General features: G+C 43.0%; 1 protein-coding gene across 2 annotated transcripts in view; it reads right to left on the bottom strand.

Annotated features, from left to right (window-relative positions):
• Positions 1-17281, bottom strand: part of foxk2b (forkhead box K2b) — a 29863-nt gene extending 12582 nt beyond the window's left edge. The window contains exons 1-2 of one of the 2 annotated variants that reach the window (XM_066673549.1): positions 16662-17281; positions 2008-2199 (exon numbers count right to left, since the gene is read on the bottom strand). In XM_066673549.1, coding sequence (XP_066529646.1) covers positions 2008-2199; positions 16662-16957 — 488 coding nt within the window. In that variant the 5' untranslated portion in view covers positions 16958-17281. The remainder of the gene's footprint in view (positions 1-2007; positions 2200-16661) is intronic. The other variant, XM_066673550.1, reaches the window with a different exon arrangement.
• Positions 17282-23642: the final 6361 nt, after the last annotated feature.

The raw sequence follows: 23642 nt of genomic DNA on the forward strand, positions 1-23642 counted from the left end.
CAATCCAAAAACACTGCAGGGCTTGTTCCATTTTACATCAAACTCGGTAACACTCGGAGAAAGGTAGGCTACACTTTGCCATGTGTTGTTGATAATCCTAAAGGCCCAATTAAAAAAAAAAGATACTGACTCATCTGACAGGCCTTTATTGTTTCTCTTTCCTTTATTGCCGCCATCGTTCACTACAACTCCACAAAAGTGTTAGTTTACTTCTGCAGTAAAGCTACAAGTCTGTGAAGAGATTGAGTGATTAAGACATCCAAAATATAGCAGTAAACCAAGTACGAAAGTGTTTCAGACAAGCATGCATGGACAAAATGGAATTTACAGTGAACTACTCATATAAGCCAAACTGAGCCAAGCATGAAAACGATCACGTGCAAAAGGGAACGAGGCCGACAGAAAAAGCCAAACTCCTCAGATACAGAATCCAAGCTTGGTGACACGGCTGCCATACCAGTGCCTGAGTGAAGAGCTGGGTTGGAGTGTGTGCCTGTGTGTGTGTGTGTGTGTGTGTGTGGTGGTGGGGGGGTCTTCACGGTCTGCAGCTGTGCTGATGATACACGCTCCAAAAATGCCTGATGGAGTGAGGCAGGAACATCACTGTTTTTTTTCCTGTTCCAAAGAGAGAAGCTCTGGGAACCCTAATAGCCATTTCATGCTGTTCACGAATGAAAGCTACAATGGATCTACCATCTGCATCATTCTGAACTGGAATGACGTCATGCAGTTCCCATAATACGGCAGGCATTCTTTACACGACCCATTTTGGTGGAAAGTGGCTCCAAATTTGCTCCAAAAAAGGGGAGTGACTTCAGTTGTGTTGAGGGGCTTTGGTTACCATGGTATTATGTGAGGATATATTAATTTTAATATAATTAATATAAATATTTTAATTATCTTACTGGTGTTGAACTTTCAAGACAATTATGATGCTAAACCAAATCCATGTGACGTAGATGGTGGACAACACTCTAGAAGCTGCACTTAATTTAATGCAAAATGATGAAAAGGTGTGTTGTTTTTGGCTGCAAACATTCAATGTACAGTGGGACATCTGTGAACAAATGGCCCAAAGATCCCAAAATATCCAGAAAATGGACTAAATTTGTCAACTTTAAACGGGCACTTTGGAAAGGACCATCCGCTCACTCCGTTATCTGTAGCTCATTTCACTGGCGCTTTTCCAACAATATGGGCATGTAAGGACACCAACGAAAGGTGTTCAAGAGCCTCTGTAACATGGAGGTAAACAGGGTAAGGACACTCACTTCGCCTGTTTTAGTTGGTGTTAGTTAACGTTAGCTTGACTCGCTAAACTCGGTGGCTCAGATTATACTCGGCTACGTAGCTGCATTACGGAGGTTTATAGTGTCGAATGAATTCGAGTTCGACTTCGATCACATCTACAAGAATAACGGTACCTCTAAATTTGAGTTTAGCTTATTGCTAGGCTATTGTCATGAATAATGTTGGTTATTTAGCTAGATACTGTCATAACAGTCAGTCATAACGGTGTTTTACCGCGGCGTTGTTCAGCTGTTGTCCACCAGTGACGTCACGGTCACGTTCGAGAATTTCCGTAGCGAGCTCGGGTTTTTTTGTTAATTTAATAAAATTGTCATTTTTAAAGCAAATTAAGCTGCTATTTTCATTTTAATTCATACTTATATCTGTCAGTAACTACAATAATGTGGAATATTCATGGAGGTCCATTAAGTGGTGCTTAGCCTTTAAGTATCCTGAAACAGTAAAAACAAGTCTGTGTCTAATTAATTGTCAAAAAAAAAAAAAACCAGATACCTGTTCTGTGCCATGAGCAGAGAGAGAAACCCTAGCAAACCAGACTGAGACTGTTTTTTTTTTTTTTTTACCGACACTGGGTCTTCATAAACATATTAGACCGGTTTTGAGCATGCAGCATCACGGCAAAAACAAACAAAACGCCGTCCGTTTCACAACATACAAACATACAGCTTTGGTACATGTGAACATCTATGCGTTTACCTGATGGTTCCAGTGGGGGAGGGCAGAGGGCTCATCAGGTGAGCAATGTTGTCGGGAATATTTATGGAAAGTGGAGAAATCTGGGGCTGCACGGTCTTCACTGGAGACTCAGGTTCCCTCTTCTCTTTCTTTACACTTGCCAGAGCTGTGAATGTGATTTTTATACTGGTGCTGGGGAAGCGGAATGTACACCTGCAATAAGAATAGAAGAGAGGTTCAGCCATGTACTTGGATACTATGAACAAAACAACTAACGTCAGACACTCAAACCGAAAGTAAAATGATACTGTTTTTCTGTAGCATTATTAATATCAAGCCTTGTTTTTTAGACAGCAGACTTATCATTAACTCTAAATGTAAATGCATGTGTGAAAGAACCAAAACAAGAAGAGACTTTTTTGGATTTAAATACGTCATTAATTTACCAGGCACTTAAACAAGAAAATAACGTAATGTGCATTTATTTTTCCATTGTACAATGAAATGCGTCTTCCGCATTTAACCCATATGTGGCAGTGAACACACACACACACACACACACAATCACACTCACACACTAATACACTAGGGGCTATGAACACACACCCAGAGCGGGAGTGATTTGGGGTCCAGTGCCTTGCTCAGGGGCACTTCAGCCTTGGACATTCCGGTACCAAGCCCTGTCCTCTAACAATTAGGCCAAGGCTGCCTCCAAGGTAGTGATGACCCGGAAAAAAAAAATTACTGATGGGTTAGAAACTCACAAATTCACATTTCGAGAAACACAGAATTAAAAAAGGCTTTTTTTGTTTTGGTTTTTTTGCCCATGTAACTGTGACTGGCTCATTGCTCGCCCAATCTTAATGCTGTTGAACTTTCAAGACAATTATGATGCTAAACCAAATCCACTGTTTAATCAAACAATAAAACAGCAGACAAACCCTCAACTTTGTTAAATCTGGAAAATACACAACGTAAAACAAGCTGTTAATCAGACACACGGCCTCTATTGCTAACAGTAGCATGTCGCTCTGACTGCTGATTTTAGCCGTGTATGCCTAGGGAAGATGGCACCTAGTTTAGAGATGACTTCAGTAACAAGGCTCTGGTGGGAGTGTGTGTCTCTGTCTCGAGGCTGTGCTAAAATTAACCATCCCTCGATACACTATCGTTCACTTATAAACACCAAGAGAGGCAGAGGTAAACAGCTGGGGCCTTGCCCTCCACATAAACAAAAGATGCCAGGGTAACAGCCATCTGTCATTAACTGAACCTCACGTACACGCTTCGAAAAACTATCAATAGCTGCTTTATATTCATTCTAAATCTGCATTAAAGGGGATGACTACAAATGTATGCATCTACAATCATGAAAAGAGATGAGGATAGTGTTTTATTCCTGCTCCACAGGTGGGTAATGATGACTTTTCTGTGCTGTATCCCCGGCTCAAACCCAGAACCCCCAGCTGTGTGATTACGACACTACCTGTTGCGCCATTCTGACTTATCTATTGTGTAATCTTAACATTCGTTACCATTCATAATGCTTTACATGTAGAGCTGGTTTTCTCCATTCCCAGATCCCTAGCATGCTTTCAGACCCTCTGGCACTGGACCGCTGATGGAGAACAGACTTTTATCTGGAGGCAAAGGCAGCTCACAGCCATGCCCTCCTAATTCTTAAAATATCCTGCTACAAGCAATGGGTAAGACTAAGATAGTTCAGCATCGTCATTTTGCGTGTGGTTGTAGTGATAAGAACCATACTGCGGCTGTGCTCATATAGATTCTTCCTCTAAACCTTAAAGGTCAAAACTAAAGCAACATTTATAGGAAACAATTAGTGAATTTCTGTCCTTGTTTAAATTAAAGAATACGATCAAAGGGAACTGGAGCTCTGCAGAAAAGAGTGCAGAGAGAGATGCGATGTCAGAAACAAAATGTGATACACACTGGATAAAGTAACTCAATCTGAGGGAACATTAGAAGTCTATGCTTTGCTGCCATTTCTTTAAAGTATCTGTAATTTTGTAGCCATTTTTTTGACTCATCTCCCAAACAACAGTAATAGATTAGTAGATGCCCAGAGCCGTTGCAGGGTTCTGAGTCATCCTTCTGAGCGTGTGAACAGCAGAGAAACCTAACTAACGCAGAGCCAAACACAGCCCCAGAAACACACACAAACGGAGTGGGTTCCTGTCTCATTTCATGCTACTTATCTATATGAAACTTTGTAAATGACCCGGTCCGGCTCCACTGGGTGATAACGCTGTGTGAGAGACTCCGCTCTTTCTTGAGTTCCCGAACCTTGACGTGCCCACGGAAGAAGCCACGGTTTGCACTGAAGACCCTACTCTACTTTCCAGCTGGGAACTAATTTTTCTGGTTTGCAAATGACTTTATGTCAGTGGAAAGGCACAGAATGGTTCTAAATTTAGTTCACAATCAGGAACTGTTCCCTTGTTGGTAGAAAAGCACTATGTGGAATACCGCTGAACTAACAACTGTCGGAATAGTAGTGCCACCGCTGCAAGGTGAAATAACGTTCCCACACAAGCATGCACGGTTCAACATTTGGAAAAATGCCTCTTCTAGGCCAGCCCTGTAGGCAGTCCGGCAAAAAAATATGTTTTCTATTTATGACATTAAAATATACATGAACTTGACCAGTTATGTGTCATATCCACAATTAATACCATTTCTATTAAAAGACAGGAAAGGGTTTTTAAAATAAAGGTGGCCTCAACTGAACGTGGAAACACTGAGCATTCAATGCCGTGTGAAGAACTTTTATTAACCCCGTTTGTCGACTTGGATAAATGGTACGCCTGTAAGTATATTGTTCACAGAGACGCCTTGCCCCCATCATTTCACAAATGTCACCCATGGTAATGACTTACGTAGTAGTGCTGCACAATCATATTAGAATTATATGTATATCAGTATTTGTGGATAACCACTTTTCATACAGATTAGCAGTGGGCCAATGCTTTGATGTTACTGTCATTTCGACCCAATAATTGCTGATGCATTTACTTCATGCCGGAAGAACACAGCCAAAATGTCGGCTGAATTAAAGGAGTGAACACTTTCTGTTTCTGTATGTGTGTGTTTCTCTTTTTCTGTTTCTATATTACTGCACCGTTTAACAGTTGTGGTGCTGAAGCTTCACTGAGGATCCTCTGGGTTTAATCATTCGCCTAAAATGATTTACAGGTTTGAGTAAGTTACATTTGTCTCTATTGTTAATCCGAGGAATCATATCTTTCTGTGTTTAATAAACGTATACATCGACCAATATATACAATTCGGGATATTGATATCGGAAATCAGCCCAGAATTCCCGTATCAGTGCATCCCTACTTCATATTACACCAAGACAAATCAGTATCGTAATTACGGCTTACTGACAGCCATTTTGTGTCCAGAGAGAGTACCTCTTAATTTTGTGAAACCTTTATTTGATTAACAAAAGCTGCATACCATAAATCAAAACTGCATTTGGTTTGTGTTGCTGCATGTCCACGCCACCGTAGATAAACGTCACATTTGCTGTAACGCTAACCCAGCCAAACAAAGTCCTGTCAATGTGGGGACGTGTGCTGGAGATCTTACAGGGCAGAGGGAAACAGCCTGCCTGTCCTTCAGCGTTCACATGGTTGGCAAGAGCCTGGGTGTGTGAGCCTGGCACTGCACCTCATGCCAAGCTCCCACAGACCTGGCACAGATTACGCGTATGCAGCCGCAGAGACACAGAGACGCTGCTCACTTTAACACACAAACGTACTGCGGCTCCCTCACTGTGCCACGCAAACGTGTACGGTTCGAGGACGGGGGAAACGGCGCTTTTTCCAAGGGGAGAGTTAGTGGATTTTAACACACAGATTTGCACTTAAATTGCGGAAAATAACGGGTGTGTGTTTACAGACTTCTCAGTAATTTCCCTTTAAAAATAAATAAGTAAATAAATAAATTCAAACACAATAAACAAGCAAATATCAACAAAACAGTTTTGAACCAGGGGTGTTGAAAGTTAACACTCTTTCACTGGTTCTCACATGACGCTTCACGCCCAGTTCTCCAAACAGTTATTACAGGGTGAAAGAGTTCATGGTTTGGAGCCAGGAAAAAGCTGTGACACAGCATAAAAGGGAGTGTCACTAATCTGCTCTTTATATTGCTCTGTCTTATGCTGCTTATCTCTAAAAGAAAAACACAGGAAGTTGATCTGACGATCAAGGCACAAGAGCGCTACGTGGTGTATTGCTTCACACCGTTCAAGGTAAATTGGCCTTTGATAAAATACAGTAAGATTATTAATGAAGCATCCTGACTAAGTCACAGCTAAGACTGGCTAAGTGTGACTGGAGGATTTTCTACCCTCCCCCCAACAGTTACATAGAGCAGTTTCTGCAGTGCTGAGCATAAAGCAACAATGACAGATGCTCTATTCTCCCTATTAAAGGTCAGTGAAGCATCACAATGATTTTGAAGCTGTAGTTTTAAGGCAAAGATATAATGATGTGTTCCTCTTCCTGGAACAGTCAACAACTAGCATGCAGTTATTGGAGTCCAAACTTGGGACTATTTTGTAGTATTCATTCACTCATTATCTGTAACCCTTATCCAGTTCAGGGTCGCGGAGGGTCCAGAGCCTTCCTGGAATCATTAGGCGCAAGGTGGGAATACACCCTGGAGGGGGCGCCAGTCCTTCACAGGGCAACACACACACACACACACACACACACACGAGTCGCCAATCCACCGACCAACGTGTGTTTTTGGACTGTGGGAGGAAACCCACGTGGACACAGGGAGAACACACCACACTCCTCACAGACAGTCACCCGGAGGAAACCCACGCAGACACAGAGAGAACACACCACACTCCTCACAGACAGTCACTCGGAGCGGGAATCGAACCCACAACCTCCAGGCCCCTGGAGCTGTGTGACTGCTCCCTGCTGCGCCAACGTGCCGCCCCCTATTTTGTAGTATCTACATAATTTTCTTTAGTACCTATATCCCACTTGGTCACGTTATTTGTGAGGATTTTATAAGCCATCACGCATACAAACATGCCTTGAATATTTAATGCTATATGCGTAGCAGCCATTTTCAAATTAAAGTAGCATTCCTCTAGATTTTTATCCATTTAATTCAAAGCAGTAGTATTCCTGAGTGGGAAGGGGCCACAATGCTATATAAACAAAACCGTATGCATGTGCTAGTGCACCCATCCCTGCAACATCTATTATGTCTAAAAGAGAGTGGTCTGGTAGGTTTTCACGGGTATTTCTTGCCATGCCACATGTCTTTAATAACATCACATGCAGAGCCTCGAAACAGAGGATGTGAATATCACCGTTACCCGAGAAACAACAGAGGTCCTAATAGATCTGAGTACAGGGGCTACTGTTAACCTCAGTCTTTATCCTCTCAGTTATCCATTATTAAACCAAAGAAATGTGAATATTACTGACGAGAGCTTGCAAATGAAAAAGTGCAGGAGCTTGTTAAACCCAAGATTAAAATCGCCTTGGCTTGTAAAAGCAGGTGAGAGCTGAAAGGGATTTGAAAGTGAGACTGAGTTGGCTTATTCTTGCTGAACGGGTTAAGATAGTTCTACTAAACCAGGCAGTAAGGCTATCACTGCTATGGATTTTGTTACCTGTAATGTACCTGCATTAGAGTATAGTACAGCACACATGTATTAAACATGTAAGAGTCTAAGTGACCGTCTGTCGACTCTTCGGGTGTTTACACGCCTATAGTTTGTTTGCTCCGGTCCGATTCAATTCACGAGTTTGTAAACTTAGAGCATTTTCCCCCTAGGTTTAGTTAGTTTTCACACAGTGATAAATCAAAGCACACCAAAATCCGCAACTACAAACCACGCAAGAACGTTCTCTTCACTCATAGGTCAGACCAGTATGGGGCAGGAGCAAGAAAGTTCACACAGGAAGAAGCTCCTGTGCAGTGGGACATGGAGCAACGGCAGCAAATGTACTTTACAGCACTGACAACTATCGGGACAATGGACCATCCCATAATGTAAAGCACACCTGGCTACGGGAGCTGTTTAACTCAAACTTGAGGAGTTCACCTGATATTTGGGTCAGATCAAGGACGGATCACATTCTCACCACAAACACACTGCTCCAGAGTTTGTCTGGGACAGGACCGGGACCAGTGCCTCCCAAGGGTCACGGCGCGGTTGCTTTGGTCCGCATCCGAGTGCGATTACTGTGTTCACACCTGCACAAAAACAGCACCAAGGGTGATTTAATCGGACCAAAAAGTGCTGGTGTGAAAATGCCCTTGTACACAAAGAACATGCCTGTTAATTTCCATATAGCTTCACATCAAAAAAAATCCTAATACAGTGGAACCTCTACTAACAAACTTTCCAAAATACGAACCGGGCATTTGAATATTTTTTGCCTCCACCAATGAACCATGACTCTAGAAAAACCCAAGCCTCCTCCGAGCCGGCGCCTGGAAATGGCCACTGACCCCAATCGGCGAGTCTCCCAGCGCCCAGACTTGAGTGAGCTTTTAAGATTAGCAAATTGTAGCTTTAGCAATTTAGCATTAGTGTAAATAGCAGACATGGAAATTCGTGCTAAGTTAAGCCGTATCTACGCTTCGTCTCCCCACATTCACCACCTACTCTCCGTTATTCCACCCCCCCCCACCTCCCGTCATACAGCCAGTGCCTGTGTTACTCCTCCAGCCAGTCGTCACGTCTTCAAGGTAGCGCTGTGTAACCACTTACAACTTTATTATTTCTTTTTTATTACTGTTACCACTGTATTTCTCTTTTATTTTTAGTAACGCTACATGTATTTTTTTTACTAATTTGAGAGTGTTGTAAACATATATCAGTGCAAAAAGGGTGACTTTCGGGGTGGGGGCTGGAACGCATTAATTGCTTTTCTTGACTCGAGAAACGGGGCGGCACGGTGGCGCAGCAGGTAGTGTCGCAGTCACACAGCTCCAGGAACCTGGAGGTTGTGGGTTCGATTCCCGCTCCGGGTGACTGTCTGTGAGGAGTTGGTGTGTTCTCCTCGTGTCCGCGTGGGTTTCCTCCGGGTGCTCCGGTTTCCCACAGTCCAAAAACACACGTTGCAGGTGGATTGGCGACTCGAAAGTGTCTGTAGGTGTGAGTGTGTGAGTGAATGTGTGTGTGTCTGTGTTGCCCTGTGAAGGACTGGCGTCCCCTCCAGGGTGTATTCCCGCCTTGCGCCCAATGATTCCAGGTAGGCTCTGGACCCCCCGCGACCCTAAGTTGGATAAGCGGTTACAGATAATGGATGGATGGATGGACTCGAGAAACGAACTTTTCCACTTACGAACCGGGTCACGGAACGGATCAAGTTCGTAGGTAGAGGTTCCACTGTATCAGATTCATCCACTTTGAATGGAGACAAAGTGGCAAAAGTGGTCTAGGTGCAATTCCAGATCTCACCAGAGGAGTCACTAAATGCTCAAATAAACTCACTGTTGCTTTAATACATTGGCGATGGGGTGTTCTATATCCATTTATGTTGTTTGGCTTTTTGCAGTCCATTATTTTGGGAGTGCAGCCTGTATTTAATCATTACTTATTTGTTGGTGCAGCACGACTTACAAATGCATTTCTCTCCAATATTTTAATGCTCTTCTTAAAAAGTATACAAGACTAACAAGGTGTATATTTGTGGATCCGATACGTGATTCCCCCGTCTGTTTAATACTCATTACTGCACTGAATAACCCTAAACAAGTCCAAACAAGGGGCTCCTTTTAAAGCACGAAAATCAAGACACACCCATAAAACCAGCAAACGGCACCCGACTCAAGTCATGAGCGTCTGAAAACACTTCTCCCACGTCCCTCATTTCTAATATTCAGCTTCTCAGCACTCAGACGCATTGTGACTGCAGCTGTGTGTGCTACAAGCCTTTTACTTCACCTACTTTTAAAGCAGACATTGTGTGGCTGCCCTGACTTGGCAACCACGAGGCTCGTTTTAGAGAAGGAATGCTTGGCTTCCAAAACACTGCATTCTTCCCAGTAGGTGGTGAGTGTGTGTGTGTGTGTGTGAGAGATATTGAATGAGCATGTACACTCATTTTGTGAGCACACACACAGCCTTGTTCTTGCTCACCCAAACCACTCACTCGCAGCAACACAAAAACTTCTGAACCAAGCCAAGGCTCTTATCAAGATCGAGGATGCGACGATGCACAAATTTACGCTACGACATCTTCTGTGGCCTTGTGTGTGGTTTTAAAGCACAATACACTTTCAACACAATAGTTAAAGATGTTGAAAAATACATCCACAAAATGTATTTATTAAAAAAAACCCACACAGAACAAAAAAATGGGGAGAAAGCGGGAAAAAACAAAGCAAAACAAAAAAAGAAACCAACAGAGCCCTGAAAGCCATTCTAATTGGTTGCTCTACTATCATCATTCATAGGAGCACTCATATTGGCCACTGTACTGTAATGAAATAAAGTTTGAAATACACATTATACCTCTACAACGCCCCAAACCTCTCACCTACATTTCAGATAAAAAATTCCCGATTAAACAAACCTTAGAAACGATTTTAAAACGTTAGCCTTGCGTTTGGGGCCGTCTCCACTGGCAAAACTGCTCGCCTTTCTGGAAACACTGACTAAACCCCTGGTCATCCAGCATACCACATGCTGGTAATTACAGCAACACTTTCCTTCGATCGCTGGAGGCTCCAACTCCACTGCTATTGTTTCTGCTTGGCTTTCTTCACTCAGCACACAACCAACTCCAGCTAAGGAACCATGCCAACACATTCTCCGTCTTTCTCTACTTCTCTTTTAAAAATTGAGTGAGTGAGAGAAAGAGAGAGCCAGAGCCCGAGAGAAAAGCCAAAAGGTTTGCAGCAGCAGTGCTCAGTTGCCATGAGACAGATTCTGGAAGGGGGACCCTGTACACTTTCCCACGTTTCCACATTGACTTCCGCTGCAAAGCTCTGTCTCAGCCCATTCCTCTGAAAACGTCTGGTCCAAGACTAAAGCTCAAATGTGGCCTACAGAAGAATGGCCCCCTCGACTAATATTCAAAATAAAGTGATAGTTTGGCAGCGGATCAAACATTTTTCCCCCTTTACCCCAAATTCTTAGACTTGAATTCTTACATTTGCATTGGAGCTACGAGGCTAATCTCGATATTAAATAATGGAAGACCACTCTCTGCCAATTGGCACGATGCAAATCAAGATTTAAAATGGCTGCCACTACAGTATAGCCATCACTACGAGACAGAACCATCCAAACAATCGTAGGTGTCAGTAGGATTTACCCAAAAGGCTTAGACCAAGCTTAGACTTGTGTGTCTGAAAATCCAGTTAAGAGTTCATCTCAGTTCAGAGACAGAAGCTTAATCCAGTGCAGGATCAGAGGCACAAGTTCTTTTCAGTTCACACGGGCTTAAACGGACTCCATTGCACATTACTGTTGCAAATACAGTTGGCAAAATTAGGCCTGGGTCCAGCTACACAATGTACATACATACAATCATACACAAGCTACTTGATATGCAAAAATATATATACAGGGGGTCTTCGACTTACGACGCTGATCCAATCCTACGTAGCGTCGTAAACCGATTTTCGGTGTAAGTCGGAACATACTGTACGTAAATAACATACTGTAAGCACTTATCCTATCCTAACACCTATCCTCCTCGGTCCCGAGACGCGTAACCGTGTATTCTTCCGCCGCGCACACCACACACGAAGTTTGCGTTACGACGTTTACGACGCAAAACCACGTAAGTAGAAACAAGGCTTTATACAGTAAGTGGGAGATGTGTCGTAACCACGAAACATCGTAACTCGGGACTGACGTAACCCGAGGACCTCCTGTACATTTGTTGCATATCCTGTATGGCACACACTGGAAAATATCCGAACCTGTTACTCACAGCAAACAAAATAAAAATCTGATTGGTTGGAGGTTCGTTTGCATAGTGAAACCAACTACGAGTACTGACTAATGTCCTGATAACAATAACAGAGCTTTAGTGTAGCCCTACCCAGTAAAAAGTCTAAATCAACTGCACAGGACAAAGACTGTACGCTGTATAAAACATTTACAAACTCCACCATGTCACGAGTCAGAAGTTCATGGTCCCACGTTAAAGATTTATCATCATATCTTTGAGGCTCAGAGTAATCCACACACTGGCTTAAACGCATTACTTATTTTGTCAAAAATAATTCACGGGTCTGACACTATGGCCCACAAAGACCAATGCAGTCTCACTGCAACCAGAACGTCTCAACATGTTAGAAAAACACTTACGATTACGATTAATAAATGATTATTAACGTCAACAGAATTAACAAAAATAATGCACTGAACAAACACAAAAAAAGTTAATACAACAGATAAACGTAAGATTATATTGTCAATCAATTTTAACTAATTGTCCAGCCTCAATGGGTAATATATTAACTGCAAGGGTCAAGATCCCAACACGACTTTCTACAACACAACTATGACCCAGGTCCAATCCTGAATCTGACACCATACACAAATTAAAGTCATTATTAAACAATTAAGTTTCGGATTAAAATGGCAACAAAAGTTATGTCTTGAAAAAAAACAACTCATTTCAGAATAATGCACTAATTTCGCTTACAACACCTTAGTCCTGTTCTTTCAGGTTAAAGTTAAAAAGACTAAATTTATATTTGACAAAATTCAGAAGTACCCTTCCGGGGGGGAGGGCAGGATTTGGGGGGGTGGGGGGGTGGGTCCTCCACTACACATCCTGCTGAGTAAAGTCTGAAGTGTGCGTGCCAAAGCCAAAACATGACAGCCTTAAATATGATTCACAGTGAGAAGACAGGACTTCCTCTATGACCTCTACCTCAGAGAATGCAGGCAAGAAATTCTTCTTAGACCCCACACAATGGTCCTAAACTCTTAGTAGGCACTTGGCTTTAGTCATGTACATAGCTGTTACATAACATCCCTTTCCATTTGCAATGCTTTTCTATTGGGATTGCATAAACTGTGGGCACTGTTTGACTACTATTAGTAAAGAGTACTCATCAAAGCGTAGAATAACTGAAGAAAAGAGGGGTCTACAAACTCTGACAGTTGCCCAGACCAACATTAGCGTGAGCTGACTCTTCAGTGGGCACTCAGCAGATTCAAGATATGTGTATCATATGAAACATGGAGTTTGTTAGGTCTGTGTTTGGTGACGATTAACAGACGCTGCAGTAAAACATGGCTGTTTGTCTACTCCATTCAAACCATAAGGAAACGAGTATTTTCATACACAAATATGACCGACGAATTGTCAAACATGACCTTGACGTTGGGCGATATTCAACATTAAAAAGGGACCACGTTTGAGGGGAGGCCCTGTTCTCTCTGGTTTGTTTACAGACTGTCTGCGTCATTTAAGGTGGAATGGTATGTTTGAGGTAAAAATAATAATAATAATAATATGGGGCTTCATGAAAACGTTAGACGTAAACAGACCTGAGATCTAGCAAACGGTCCAGAAACAATCAGGATTTTCATGAATGTGGCCTTTAATACCACATTGATTTTCCCAAGCACCAAGAATGTTCTAGAAATGTGCTGGTTACACACACAAACAAACCACGGCATGAGGTTTGAACAATAATCAGAAAGCAATAGTCTGTCTCTGTCTCCAAGCTAAATTGGTAACAGGTCACAAACTCTTTGAAGACAAAGTTGTGTGACTCTCAAATCTTCTCTTATTTACTCAATCGTTCTAGATGACGTTCCTACAATAACCACAAATTTTCCATTCTCTCCGTGATGGCATGCAGCCTTCTCAGCACCTGGGGGTTAGGTGCTTTGTTCGAAGGAGACAGTGCCAGTGCTATTCCTTCACTCCCCACACCCCCAATTTTGCTGCTGGTTGAGGGAATCAAAAAGTCAACCCTTCAGTCCCAAGCCAACTTCTCTAACCTCTGGCCCATTGCTGCCCCCAGCCATGTGATTGTTAGGATGACTGGGTTTTTGTTCTTAGCTACTTTAAGCCATTTATAAACAACAACAAACAAATCTGGAGACCAAGACTTAGTTTATTGGTAAGAACTTGAGCTAGGGCTGGACCATAACCGACAAAGCCAAAGGGTTTAAGTTTGATCATGTTTCTCGTTTGTTTTTCAGTGGCCATCTTCCTAATATTCTCAGATTTGTGCTCACGAAAGCTCAGAGAACATTAGAAACAAAGAAAATAACTTAAAAGCTGATAATATATATCTATACGGCAGACATTTTACACAGACTCTATCCTCCTAGTAGCTCTGTAATCAGAGAGCTGACTTAGAACATATAAAATCTTTCACTGTGCTCTACATTTGTGAAAGGACTACTCCGGTATATCTCTGGTCCTGATACTCTGGGGCTCCTCTTGAGATTCTACAGAGTTCATAAGTGAAAGGGGTTTTTAGTCATCACTCCCACCCTCCAATGACGTTCTGGGGATAGCCTCCACCTGCAAATTTTCTCACACATTTCACTGCACTGCTGACGCTCACCGTCTACAGCTCTCTTTGCAACCGCTCCTCCCACTTCATTGCATTTTCCCAGGTTTAACCAGAGACAGGATTACGGGAAGCTGGGCATACAGTTACCCTTTAGTGAGATCAACCTCTCCATTGAGAGAATAACTTGCAAAATATTCAAAAAAAAGAATGTATATAAATAAACACACATGATTATAATGGTGATTATTATAATAGCATTATGTAACCTTTTGATATTCCCTGAGCACTGCAGTAAATTGCAGTCTTTCTTATCTCTTTAGTTCAGTCAGTCTATTTAAAGCTATCTCAACAGCTGAAGAGGCTCCAGTGGCCTCAGCTACCTGTACAGGAAAAGACATCAGACACAAGTGGAGGGGAAAGTGGTGGGGTGGGGTGGGGTGGGGTAGAAAGACACAGAGAGAGAGAGAGAGAGAGAGAGACCCAGACAGACTAATCCCAGATTATAAATGCTATTCCACCTCTGATCAATAACATAACCAAGCCTCCAGCTTTGAAAAGACTCTGTGATTCTTCTGTTATCTAAAACCTTCAGCTGCAGGCGATCTAGATCACAGCTAAATCTGAAAGACTAATTTTGCTTTAAGTGGGCCACAAACACTGCTGATCACGAGATCTAAGGACGAAGAAAAAGCATCACATGAAGTCGAACGTTAGCTCTAAATGTAGCCTGTGTTTTTACACCATTTAAATGAGGTAAACACAATGCCCTTTTTCAAACGAGTTCTCTGTAAACTCTGAGTTCCCCCGCCAGCTGGAAAGACAAGATGTAACCAATCTTTCCGTGGGCATGTAAGAGCATGATGGATTTGAACAGGATACGTCTGATACGACACCGGTTCTCAGAGACCTTGGGAATCCATGTTTATTTACTCAGCCAGACCGACCTTTATCATCCTCACGTTTCTGAAAACCAAACGAGGCCCTGGGACCATGTGCATTTTTTGGTTTTTCACCTCCTCCCCACAGTGACTCCCCAAACAAGCTTTTGATTAGACACAGCGTGCACTGGAAACCTGATCTAGTACATTCTCAATTTGATGTTTTATGTTTGTGTCAGAGTACAAGAATTAATTGTGAACGCTGCTCCGCGACTCCCTGCCTGTCCTCCTAAACAGAAAAACGCAGTCAACGGCAAGGCTGAGCGTTTCTGCTTTGAAACCATGGTGTTCCAAACACAGCCTCGAATGAGTGGATCCATACATCCAGGGTTCTTACACACACTTCAAGACCCAAACTACCTTTAAGGCATTGGGACTAGAGGATTTTTCTCCGACACGAGTTATAAATAGTGTTTTGATTATGTTTACTCCATGAGACAAAGCTGTTAAAAAAATGCACAGAGGTCAATAACTTCTGCAAAACAAAACACTGTACTGTAGCTGCAACCATTTTGTGCAATAGCCTACATTTCCTCAGTCTTCTATAAGTGAAAAAAAAAAGAATTTGGCTCTAGTTTCTCTAGAAAGAAGCGGTTTAAGGTTAAACTTCTCTAAACGACACGTGTCAAAGTAACTGCTGCATTGTTTACAAAACAACTTTTACAAGATTGACTTCAGCAACAAAATACACACTTGGGGACACGTGGCTTGTGCAGTGTGTGTGTGTAGTGTTTGAGGACTGGATTCACATGGAAAGTTCAAACACTGCACCACACAGATTGTTTACAGTGGGGTCTCGCTAATCACTACCTCGGCTGCAGCCATAGCTCGAGGTTAAACGTGCTCACAAATGAAGAGAAACGACCTTAAATGAGCAACAGAATCCTTCCCCACCACACCCCAGGAGTGTGTGAGTGTTCAGGGGGCGTTAGTCGTAATATTCAGTATAAAATGAGCCACCTAGCAGTGTAAAGTTTCAGTTAACTTTGATATAAAACGTTCGTGTCGCGGTCTGATGTCGTGATCATTAACTGCAACGAGGTCTGTTTGTGTTAGTCGCATTTCTTTGTAGAAATATCGCTTTACAAAGACTCCGCTCCATAGCGGTGCGGTGGAGACACAAACACACTGCATGGCGCCCGCGTGAACAGCAGCACGTGCTCAGCCGAGGTCCAAAACAAACAAACAAACAGATAAACAACAACACGTAAAGCAAACTCTCACATCCGCGGCAGCTGCAATGGAGGAGCCCCTCGTCGCAGAAACACTCCGTCCACGAACACGCCGTTCTTTCCGAGGCAGCGAAGGTAGAAGTCCCCGCCGCCGCCGCTGTCCTCTCCCGCAGCGAAGATCTCCAGGTGCCGCCGCGAGATGAAGCTCGAGTGGCCCATGCTCACGTCCACGGAGCCCTGCGACGAGTTCCGTCCGATGGTGACCGAGCGCTTCTTCATCAGGTATTCGAACTCGCGGCCCTCAAGCCGGGCCACCGCCGGCCCCGACAACCCGCTCACTGCCGCCATGTTACAGCAGCGTTCCCCCGCTCCTTACCTGCACCGACCCACCCGCTCCCGAAGCTTTCTCACCCGCGGAATTGCGCTGGAATAATGAAGGCTACATTCAAATTGTAACGGACACAATTATGTGTGTGTGAGGGGGGGGATAAAATAGTGACCGTTGAACGCTCCACACGCACACAGCGGCTCGACCCACCGCCGCGCTACTGAGAGAAAGGGAAAAAGCAGCAGCCAATCAGACGACGGCAGGAGACGGGATCTGCGTGATTAACAGACGCCTTATCCAATAAGAGTGTAGAACGGTAATACGGTCATTCGGCAAGCGCCAATGAGATGAGCGACGTGGACGGTACGGCCCAGGCTCGGCCGTGTCTTGAAGGTCGGTTGCCCTGTACATCAACACGCATGTGTGTGGGCTGCAGATAAAACCTGGATACACAATCCTGGATTCGGATTCTATCACGTTAGGTTTTTGACTAATGCTAACTATACGCTAGAAGACTTTGAAAAGACTTAATAATGGACTATATTAGTTTTTAGTCATTTTTTCTGCCCATTAAGAAAATTGAACCGTCAACCTTTCAGGCCACAACTACACAAAATAGTGGTGGATTTACGTTTTTTCACACATTAATATTTCAGCTTCTATTCTGCTATGACCAGTTATAGTTATGAAGGTGGTGTAGCCACCTTGTGATTTTGTACAAACAAACACATGACAGACAGAAGTAGAAAATAACGCATTGCTCTCCTTTCTCTAACACTTTTTTTTGCAGTGACTCCTCCAGCTGTAGTCAGGCAGTGAATGTTTATGTGTTTTTGAAGAATGGCTGTGGAAAGAAGGCTGGCGTTTACAGGTTTAAAAACAAAACATCACTTAAGGGGGTATTTTATGCTGAAGGTTCCAGAATGTACGAAGAAGTTGGACTGCTGTTTTTAGAGGGTGATCAACAAAGGTGTTTATGGACACTTTAAGCTGTAATTTAATGTGAGTCATCATTCATTTGAAAACAGACATTATTTCAGATTCCTTGTGAAAATGTTCATATGAAATGGTAGTTTTACTTCAGGCAACTGTAGGTTTATCAGATTTTTCATATTCTGGTTCTGTTTTTAAAGACCCCTCCAGTGAAAATCATGAAAATCCAAGTTGGTTGGTTTATTTAATTATTCATTATCTGTAACCCTTATCCAGTTCAGGGTCGCGGTGGGTCCAGAGCCTACCTGGAATCATTGGGCGCAAGGCAGGAATACACCCTGGAGGGGGCACCGGTCCTTCACAGGGCAACACACACACTCACACCTACGGACACTTTTGAGTCGCCAATCCACCTACCAACGTGTGTTTTTGGACCGTGGAAGAAACCGGAGCACCCGGAGGAAACCCACGCAGACACAGGGAGAACACACCACACTCCTCACAGACAGTCACCCGGAGGAAACCCACGCAGACACAGGGAGAACACACCACACTCCTCACAGACAGTCACCTGGAGGAAACCCACGCAGACACAGGGAGAACACACCACACTCCTCACAGACAGTCACCCGGAGGAAACCCACGCAGACACAGGGAGAACACACCACACTCCTCACAGACAGTCACCCGGAGGAAACCCACACAGACACAGAGAGAACACACCACACTCCTCACAGACAGTCACCTGGAGCAGGACTCGAACCCACAACCTCCAGGTCCCTGGAGCTGTGTGACTGCCACCCTATTTATTTATTTATTTATTTAATCCCATGGCTGACCACTTTCAAACTGCAGGGTGGAGGTAAATTCTAACAGCAGTATGAGTAGGGGAAAGGTGAGTGGACACAAAGACTAATTGCTTATTCATGGATTTTCAAATTGAAGGTGTGAAGTCACTTTTAAGACACTTAAGTCATTAAGGTATTATTTTTATTATTTTGTAATTCTGATCATTTTTTATGGTTTTAATCAATGGTCGAAAGAGGATTTTACTGAAAACTATTACTATAACTAGAACTGTAAATAATTTACAGTAAACGTAGCCTTTAGAGTGCATTCCCATAGAGTCCATGTTCCAGTCCACTCCGTCCAAGTCCAAGTTTTTTTCTATTCCTGCCTCTGCTGCAGCTGAAGTACGTATAATACTCTACCCATAATTCTCAGCGTCAGTCAACGTGTTTGGAGGAGCTTAAAACGTTTGTTTGCGCCCCTGAGCGGAGTTCCAGACAACGTTTCGGTGTCAGTTTTGAAGAATACCGACTCAGCCCCGCTCTAACCCTCGGTATTTAAGGGAGAAACGGGGTGTGTATCGAGCTTATGGGGTTTTCAGACAGAACATGTGCTTCACTACCGGTGACGTCACTCAGACTCCCGCCTCGCCCCGCTCTGCGTGTTTGTAAACAGAAGCTAGTGCGCGAGGAGGGAGGGAGGGAGGGGGGTGTTATGTAGATACAGTCGTGTGCAAAATTGTAAACAGCCCTGGCGGTCCGATGAAGTTAACACATACCGTAATAAAAAGACCTATAAATGGCATTCTGAATAAAATAAATTAAATTAAATTGAAGTTAACTTTAGTTAAAATAATAAATAACAATAATAAAAGTCCAGGAATGTAACTTACACAGGTCATGTCAAACACTGCAATGTCTTCGTTTCTACACTCATTGTCCATATTATGAGCACCACTGAAATTTAAGGCCCACTACAACCCAGTAAACAAGGAACGTCCCTGGACGTTCAAAATAGGTCTAAAAGTAGTCTGTCCGTCAAGGACATATTTTAAACGTCAGTGGACGTCCAAAATGCGTTTTATACAAGTAATTTATTTCGGGACCAATTAATAACGTCAATGGACGTCCAAAATACGTCTTATAGTCGTCTTTTCAATGTCTGTGTTTGGACGTCTTTTCAACTTTCATTTTTAACCTTAAGAGAACGTTGATTAGATGGCAGTCATTACGTTATTTCAACGTTGAATCAACGGATAAATGTTTACTGGGAAGGGCCAACACAGAGCAGGTATGACACTGACAAGGTGGTGGTGTGTTAATGTGTGCTGCACTCCCAGTAAACAAGGAACGTCCCTGGACGTTCAAAATAGGTCTAAAAGTAGTCTGTCCGTCAAGGACATATTTTAAACGTCAATTGACGTCCAAAATCAATCTTAATAAGTTAGTTAAGTGGTGACCAATCGATAACGTCAGTGGACGTCTAAAACGCGTTTTATACAAATAATTTATTTCGGGACCAATTAATAACGTCAATGGACGTCCAAAATACGTCTAATAGTCGTCTTTTCACTGTCTGTGTTTGGACGTCTTTTCAACTTTCATTTTTAACCTTAAGAGAACGTTGATTAGACGGCAGTCATTACGTTATTTCAACGTTGAATCAACGGATAAATGTTTACTGGGAAGGGCCAACACAGAGCAGGTATGACACTGACAAGGTGGTGGTGTGTTAGTGTGTGCTGCACTGGTACGTGTGGATCAGACACAGCAGTGCTCCAGGAGTTTTTACACAGCTCATTAGTGGTCTCAGTACGCTGTTGGCTGGAGGTTCTCTCTCCACTAACACACCACCACTTCATTAAACAAAATGGAACCTTGAACTCTTATAAATAACGGTTCTTCAAGGGTTCTTTAGTAAAGATAATATAATTCAGAGGATTTTTTCTCACCATGTGCTAGGTCTCCAGTCTGTTTGAACGCATGACACAGGTCTAATGTGTTCACAAAGACAATATAGAGTTTATATAGAGAAAGAGATGTGGATAAAATCGCCACTAGAGAGCGCTGTTGCACTTCTTCCCACTCTGATGTCTTGTAGTTTAATAGAAAGCCTGCGCTTTGGGACTGATGTCAGTGCAAACTTTAAAGGGGCAATGAGTCATTTTCTTTACACTGAAAAACATTGCCCTGGCTGTATCAGAGATTCTGCACTGATTTAAATATGGCCACATTCATGTGGGGGACCCGCTGTATGTGTATTAAGCATAAACAGGTTCGTTCAGGGGTCAACGACGTTTGATCTGCACTTTATGGGGAAAAAAAAGACTTGGTGGATTGCTCCTTTAAAAATATACTTACAGCTGTCTGACTGATTGCAGGAGCTTCTGCATGAAGGAGTCTACCTGGACTTGCAGAGTGTCTAGTTATTAAAAGAATGAGTTTAGGAATCGATATCTGACACTCCAGTGTGGCTGTGGGGTAATTGTATCAGGAAGCTCTTAGTGGTCTTCTCTGAAAGCTTGTCTGAGCATGGGGTGGATGTGCCGAACCCCAGAGGGGCATTACAGCAGTCTACAGTCTATAGTCTGTACACACACTGTCTATACAGACACCACACATAGATGCATAGAGAGAGAGAGAGAAATATAGGAAATACATGAGAACGAGTGAGTTACAGCAGTGAGAGACAAAGTGAAAAAGAAAGGAAGAGATACAGTAGGAGGAGAGAATCATGTGAAGAGAAAAGCAGAGAAAGAAATACAAAGATATGCAGCCACCCAGAGTGCTTTTCTTAAAGAGGCATGACACTAAACACAGAATATTAAGAGAGAGAGAGAGAGGGAGAGAAAGAGAACAAGAGAGAGAGAAAAAGAGGGGGAGAGAGAGAGGGTGAGAAAGAAAGAGAAAAAGGGAGAGAGAGAAAAAGAGGGGGAGAGTGAGAGGATGAGAAAGACAGAGAAAAAGAGAAAGAGGGAGAGAAAGAGAGAGAGAGAGGTTATTCTCTACCAAGAATAACCATGGTAATAATAAATCTCTTCAGTAACTCTAAATGAAGGTCAGAGCATGCCACACATTTGAGGAAGCTTTAGAGAATTTAAATCCATACCGGATCTCCCAGTCCCGCAGGTTCCCTCTGGCATCTGAACATCATTCTTTAACTTCCAGTGACGCTGTTGCAGTGGAGGAAAATAGCTAGTTACTTTCACCCAAGTACTTCAAATAGAATACTGCCCACAGACACAATTGTAATTAGGGTCTGCGTCTTTTGGTGGAGTGGTGTATGTTTGAGGTAAAAGACGACTCCTGTTTGTACCCAGCTGAAGTTTAAGTCTAAGTTTTTATCCACTGTTTAAATTACCACAGAAACTCATTTGTTTTGTAGCATTTTCCGTCTGCGTTTACTTTCATGCAGTCAGCGCTCTAATGAATTTGGTGTCAGTTCCACCATACATAATATGTAACAGCAACAATAAGTCAGTAAAACCCATCTATGGAGCAGTGCCAAGCATGGGCTAGATTGATATGAACCCCTCAGCGCTGGGGGCTTTAGAACAGTGGAACTGTAGTCTTTGGTGTGACTGAGCTCCATTAAGTACCTATAGGGTGAGTTGGAAGGGCAGTCAGAACCTCGTGGTCAAATGCACTCAAAGGGCATGTCAGCTGTGGATGTTGAGGGATGAGACATCACTGTTCTCACTCTCCCCCTGCTGCCATTTGTGGGGATCGAACTCTGCTTCTCTAACCATTAAGCCAACCTTCTCCCTTAAAGGGACACTAGGTAAGATTTGGTATTTTTTGCTCCTGGGCTCCCCCTACAGTTGCAGAGTGTAATTCTTAAAACACATACAAAGCCAACACATTTATGTTGTTATTTTTTCCCCAGAGATTTTTTCCTTCTTTCAATGTTTTTATTCATCCCTGACAACTACCGACCAATCACAGTCATCGTGGTCTGCATCGGCGCAATGCCTAGTTACATTCCCGGAGAAGTACGCGTCAGGCTACGCTGCAGTCACAGCGCTGGAACAGAGCACAATGACATGGTTAAATAGAGCACAAGCACAGAGAAATAGAAAATGCAGAAAAAGAGAACAAAGCGAAAATGGCTAAAATTCAAAGCTTCTGCTCCTCGCTTCTGGGCTCTCGCGCTGAACAGAGTTGTGGCTCATTCTCGTTTAAAGGAACAGACGCTGAACCCGGCTTTCTCTTTAGACAGGGGGGGGGAACACTGCTGTTGTGTTTGATCCTTGGGATATTTTGACCTAAGCATGTGAGACACTATTAGGAACTGTTTTCACTTTTGGGGGGAAAAAAGGGTAGATGACAAGGACAGAACCTCAAATATATGCTATACGTGATGGTGTGTACGTGTAGAATATTTATTGGTCATATTTTCTTCATTTATTTCCTTCATTTTCGTCTTTTAACTCCAGAAAATCACAGCGTTAAGTGATGAGCATAAACGTGCTGGTCTTATTTACAGGAGTAACAGCAGTAACTATATCACCGATCAAATTCTCAAAAAAAAACCCTGATACAAAGGGCTGGAGAGTCCTTAAGTGTGTCCCGTGTCCTTGAGAGCACTTGGGAATTCATGGCGGTCTTGTATGAATCTTCACGCTTAGAGATGATGTCAGAACCAGTCACCTATAGAGAGAGAAGAGTATCGATTAGACCACAGCCTTTCACAGTCTCCATTTGTATTGATAAACTAATCCTGGCTAGTCCTAGATTTGTTCAATAGCAGGTTATGGCCAGGGTTCTACATCATTTCCACTCATTCATTCACTCATATACTGTAACTATTTGCTTCGTTCGTGAGATGGATGAATGATATGGGCCTCTCTGGAGCAGCTGCACATCAGCACAAGGTCATAACGCTCACGTGTAATAGTAGGTTTATTATTGTTATCTATTATTAGGAGCAAAGTAAATCACTTATTCCTTTGTCTCTGACCCATTGTTTGTAAACGGTCATTTA

This window comes from Hoplias malabaricus, chromosome 6 (genome assembly GCF_029633855.1).
Source record: "Hoplias malabaricus isolate fHopMal1 chromosome 6, fHopMal1.hap1, whole genome shotgun sequence".
In the NCBI taxonomy this organism is placed as follows: domain Eukaryota; kingdom Metazoa; phylum Chordata; class Actinopteri; order Characiformes; family Erythrinidae; genus Hoplias; species Hoplias malabaricus.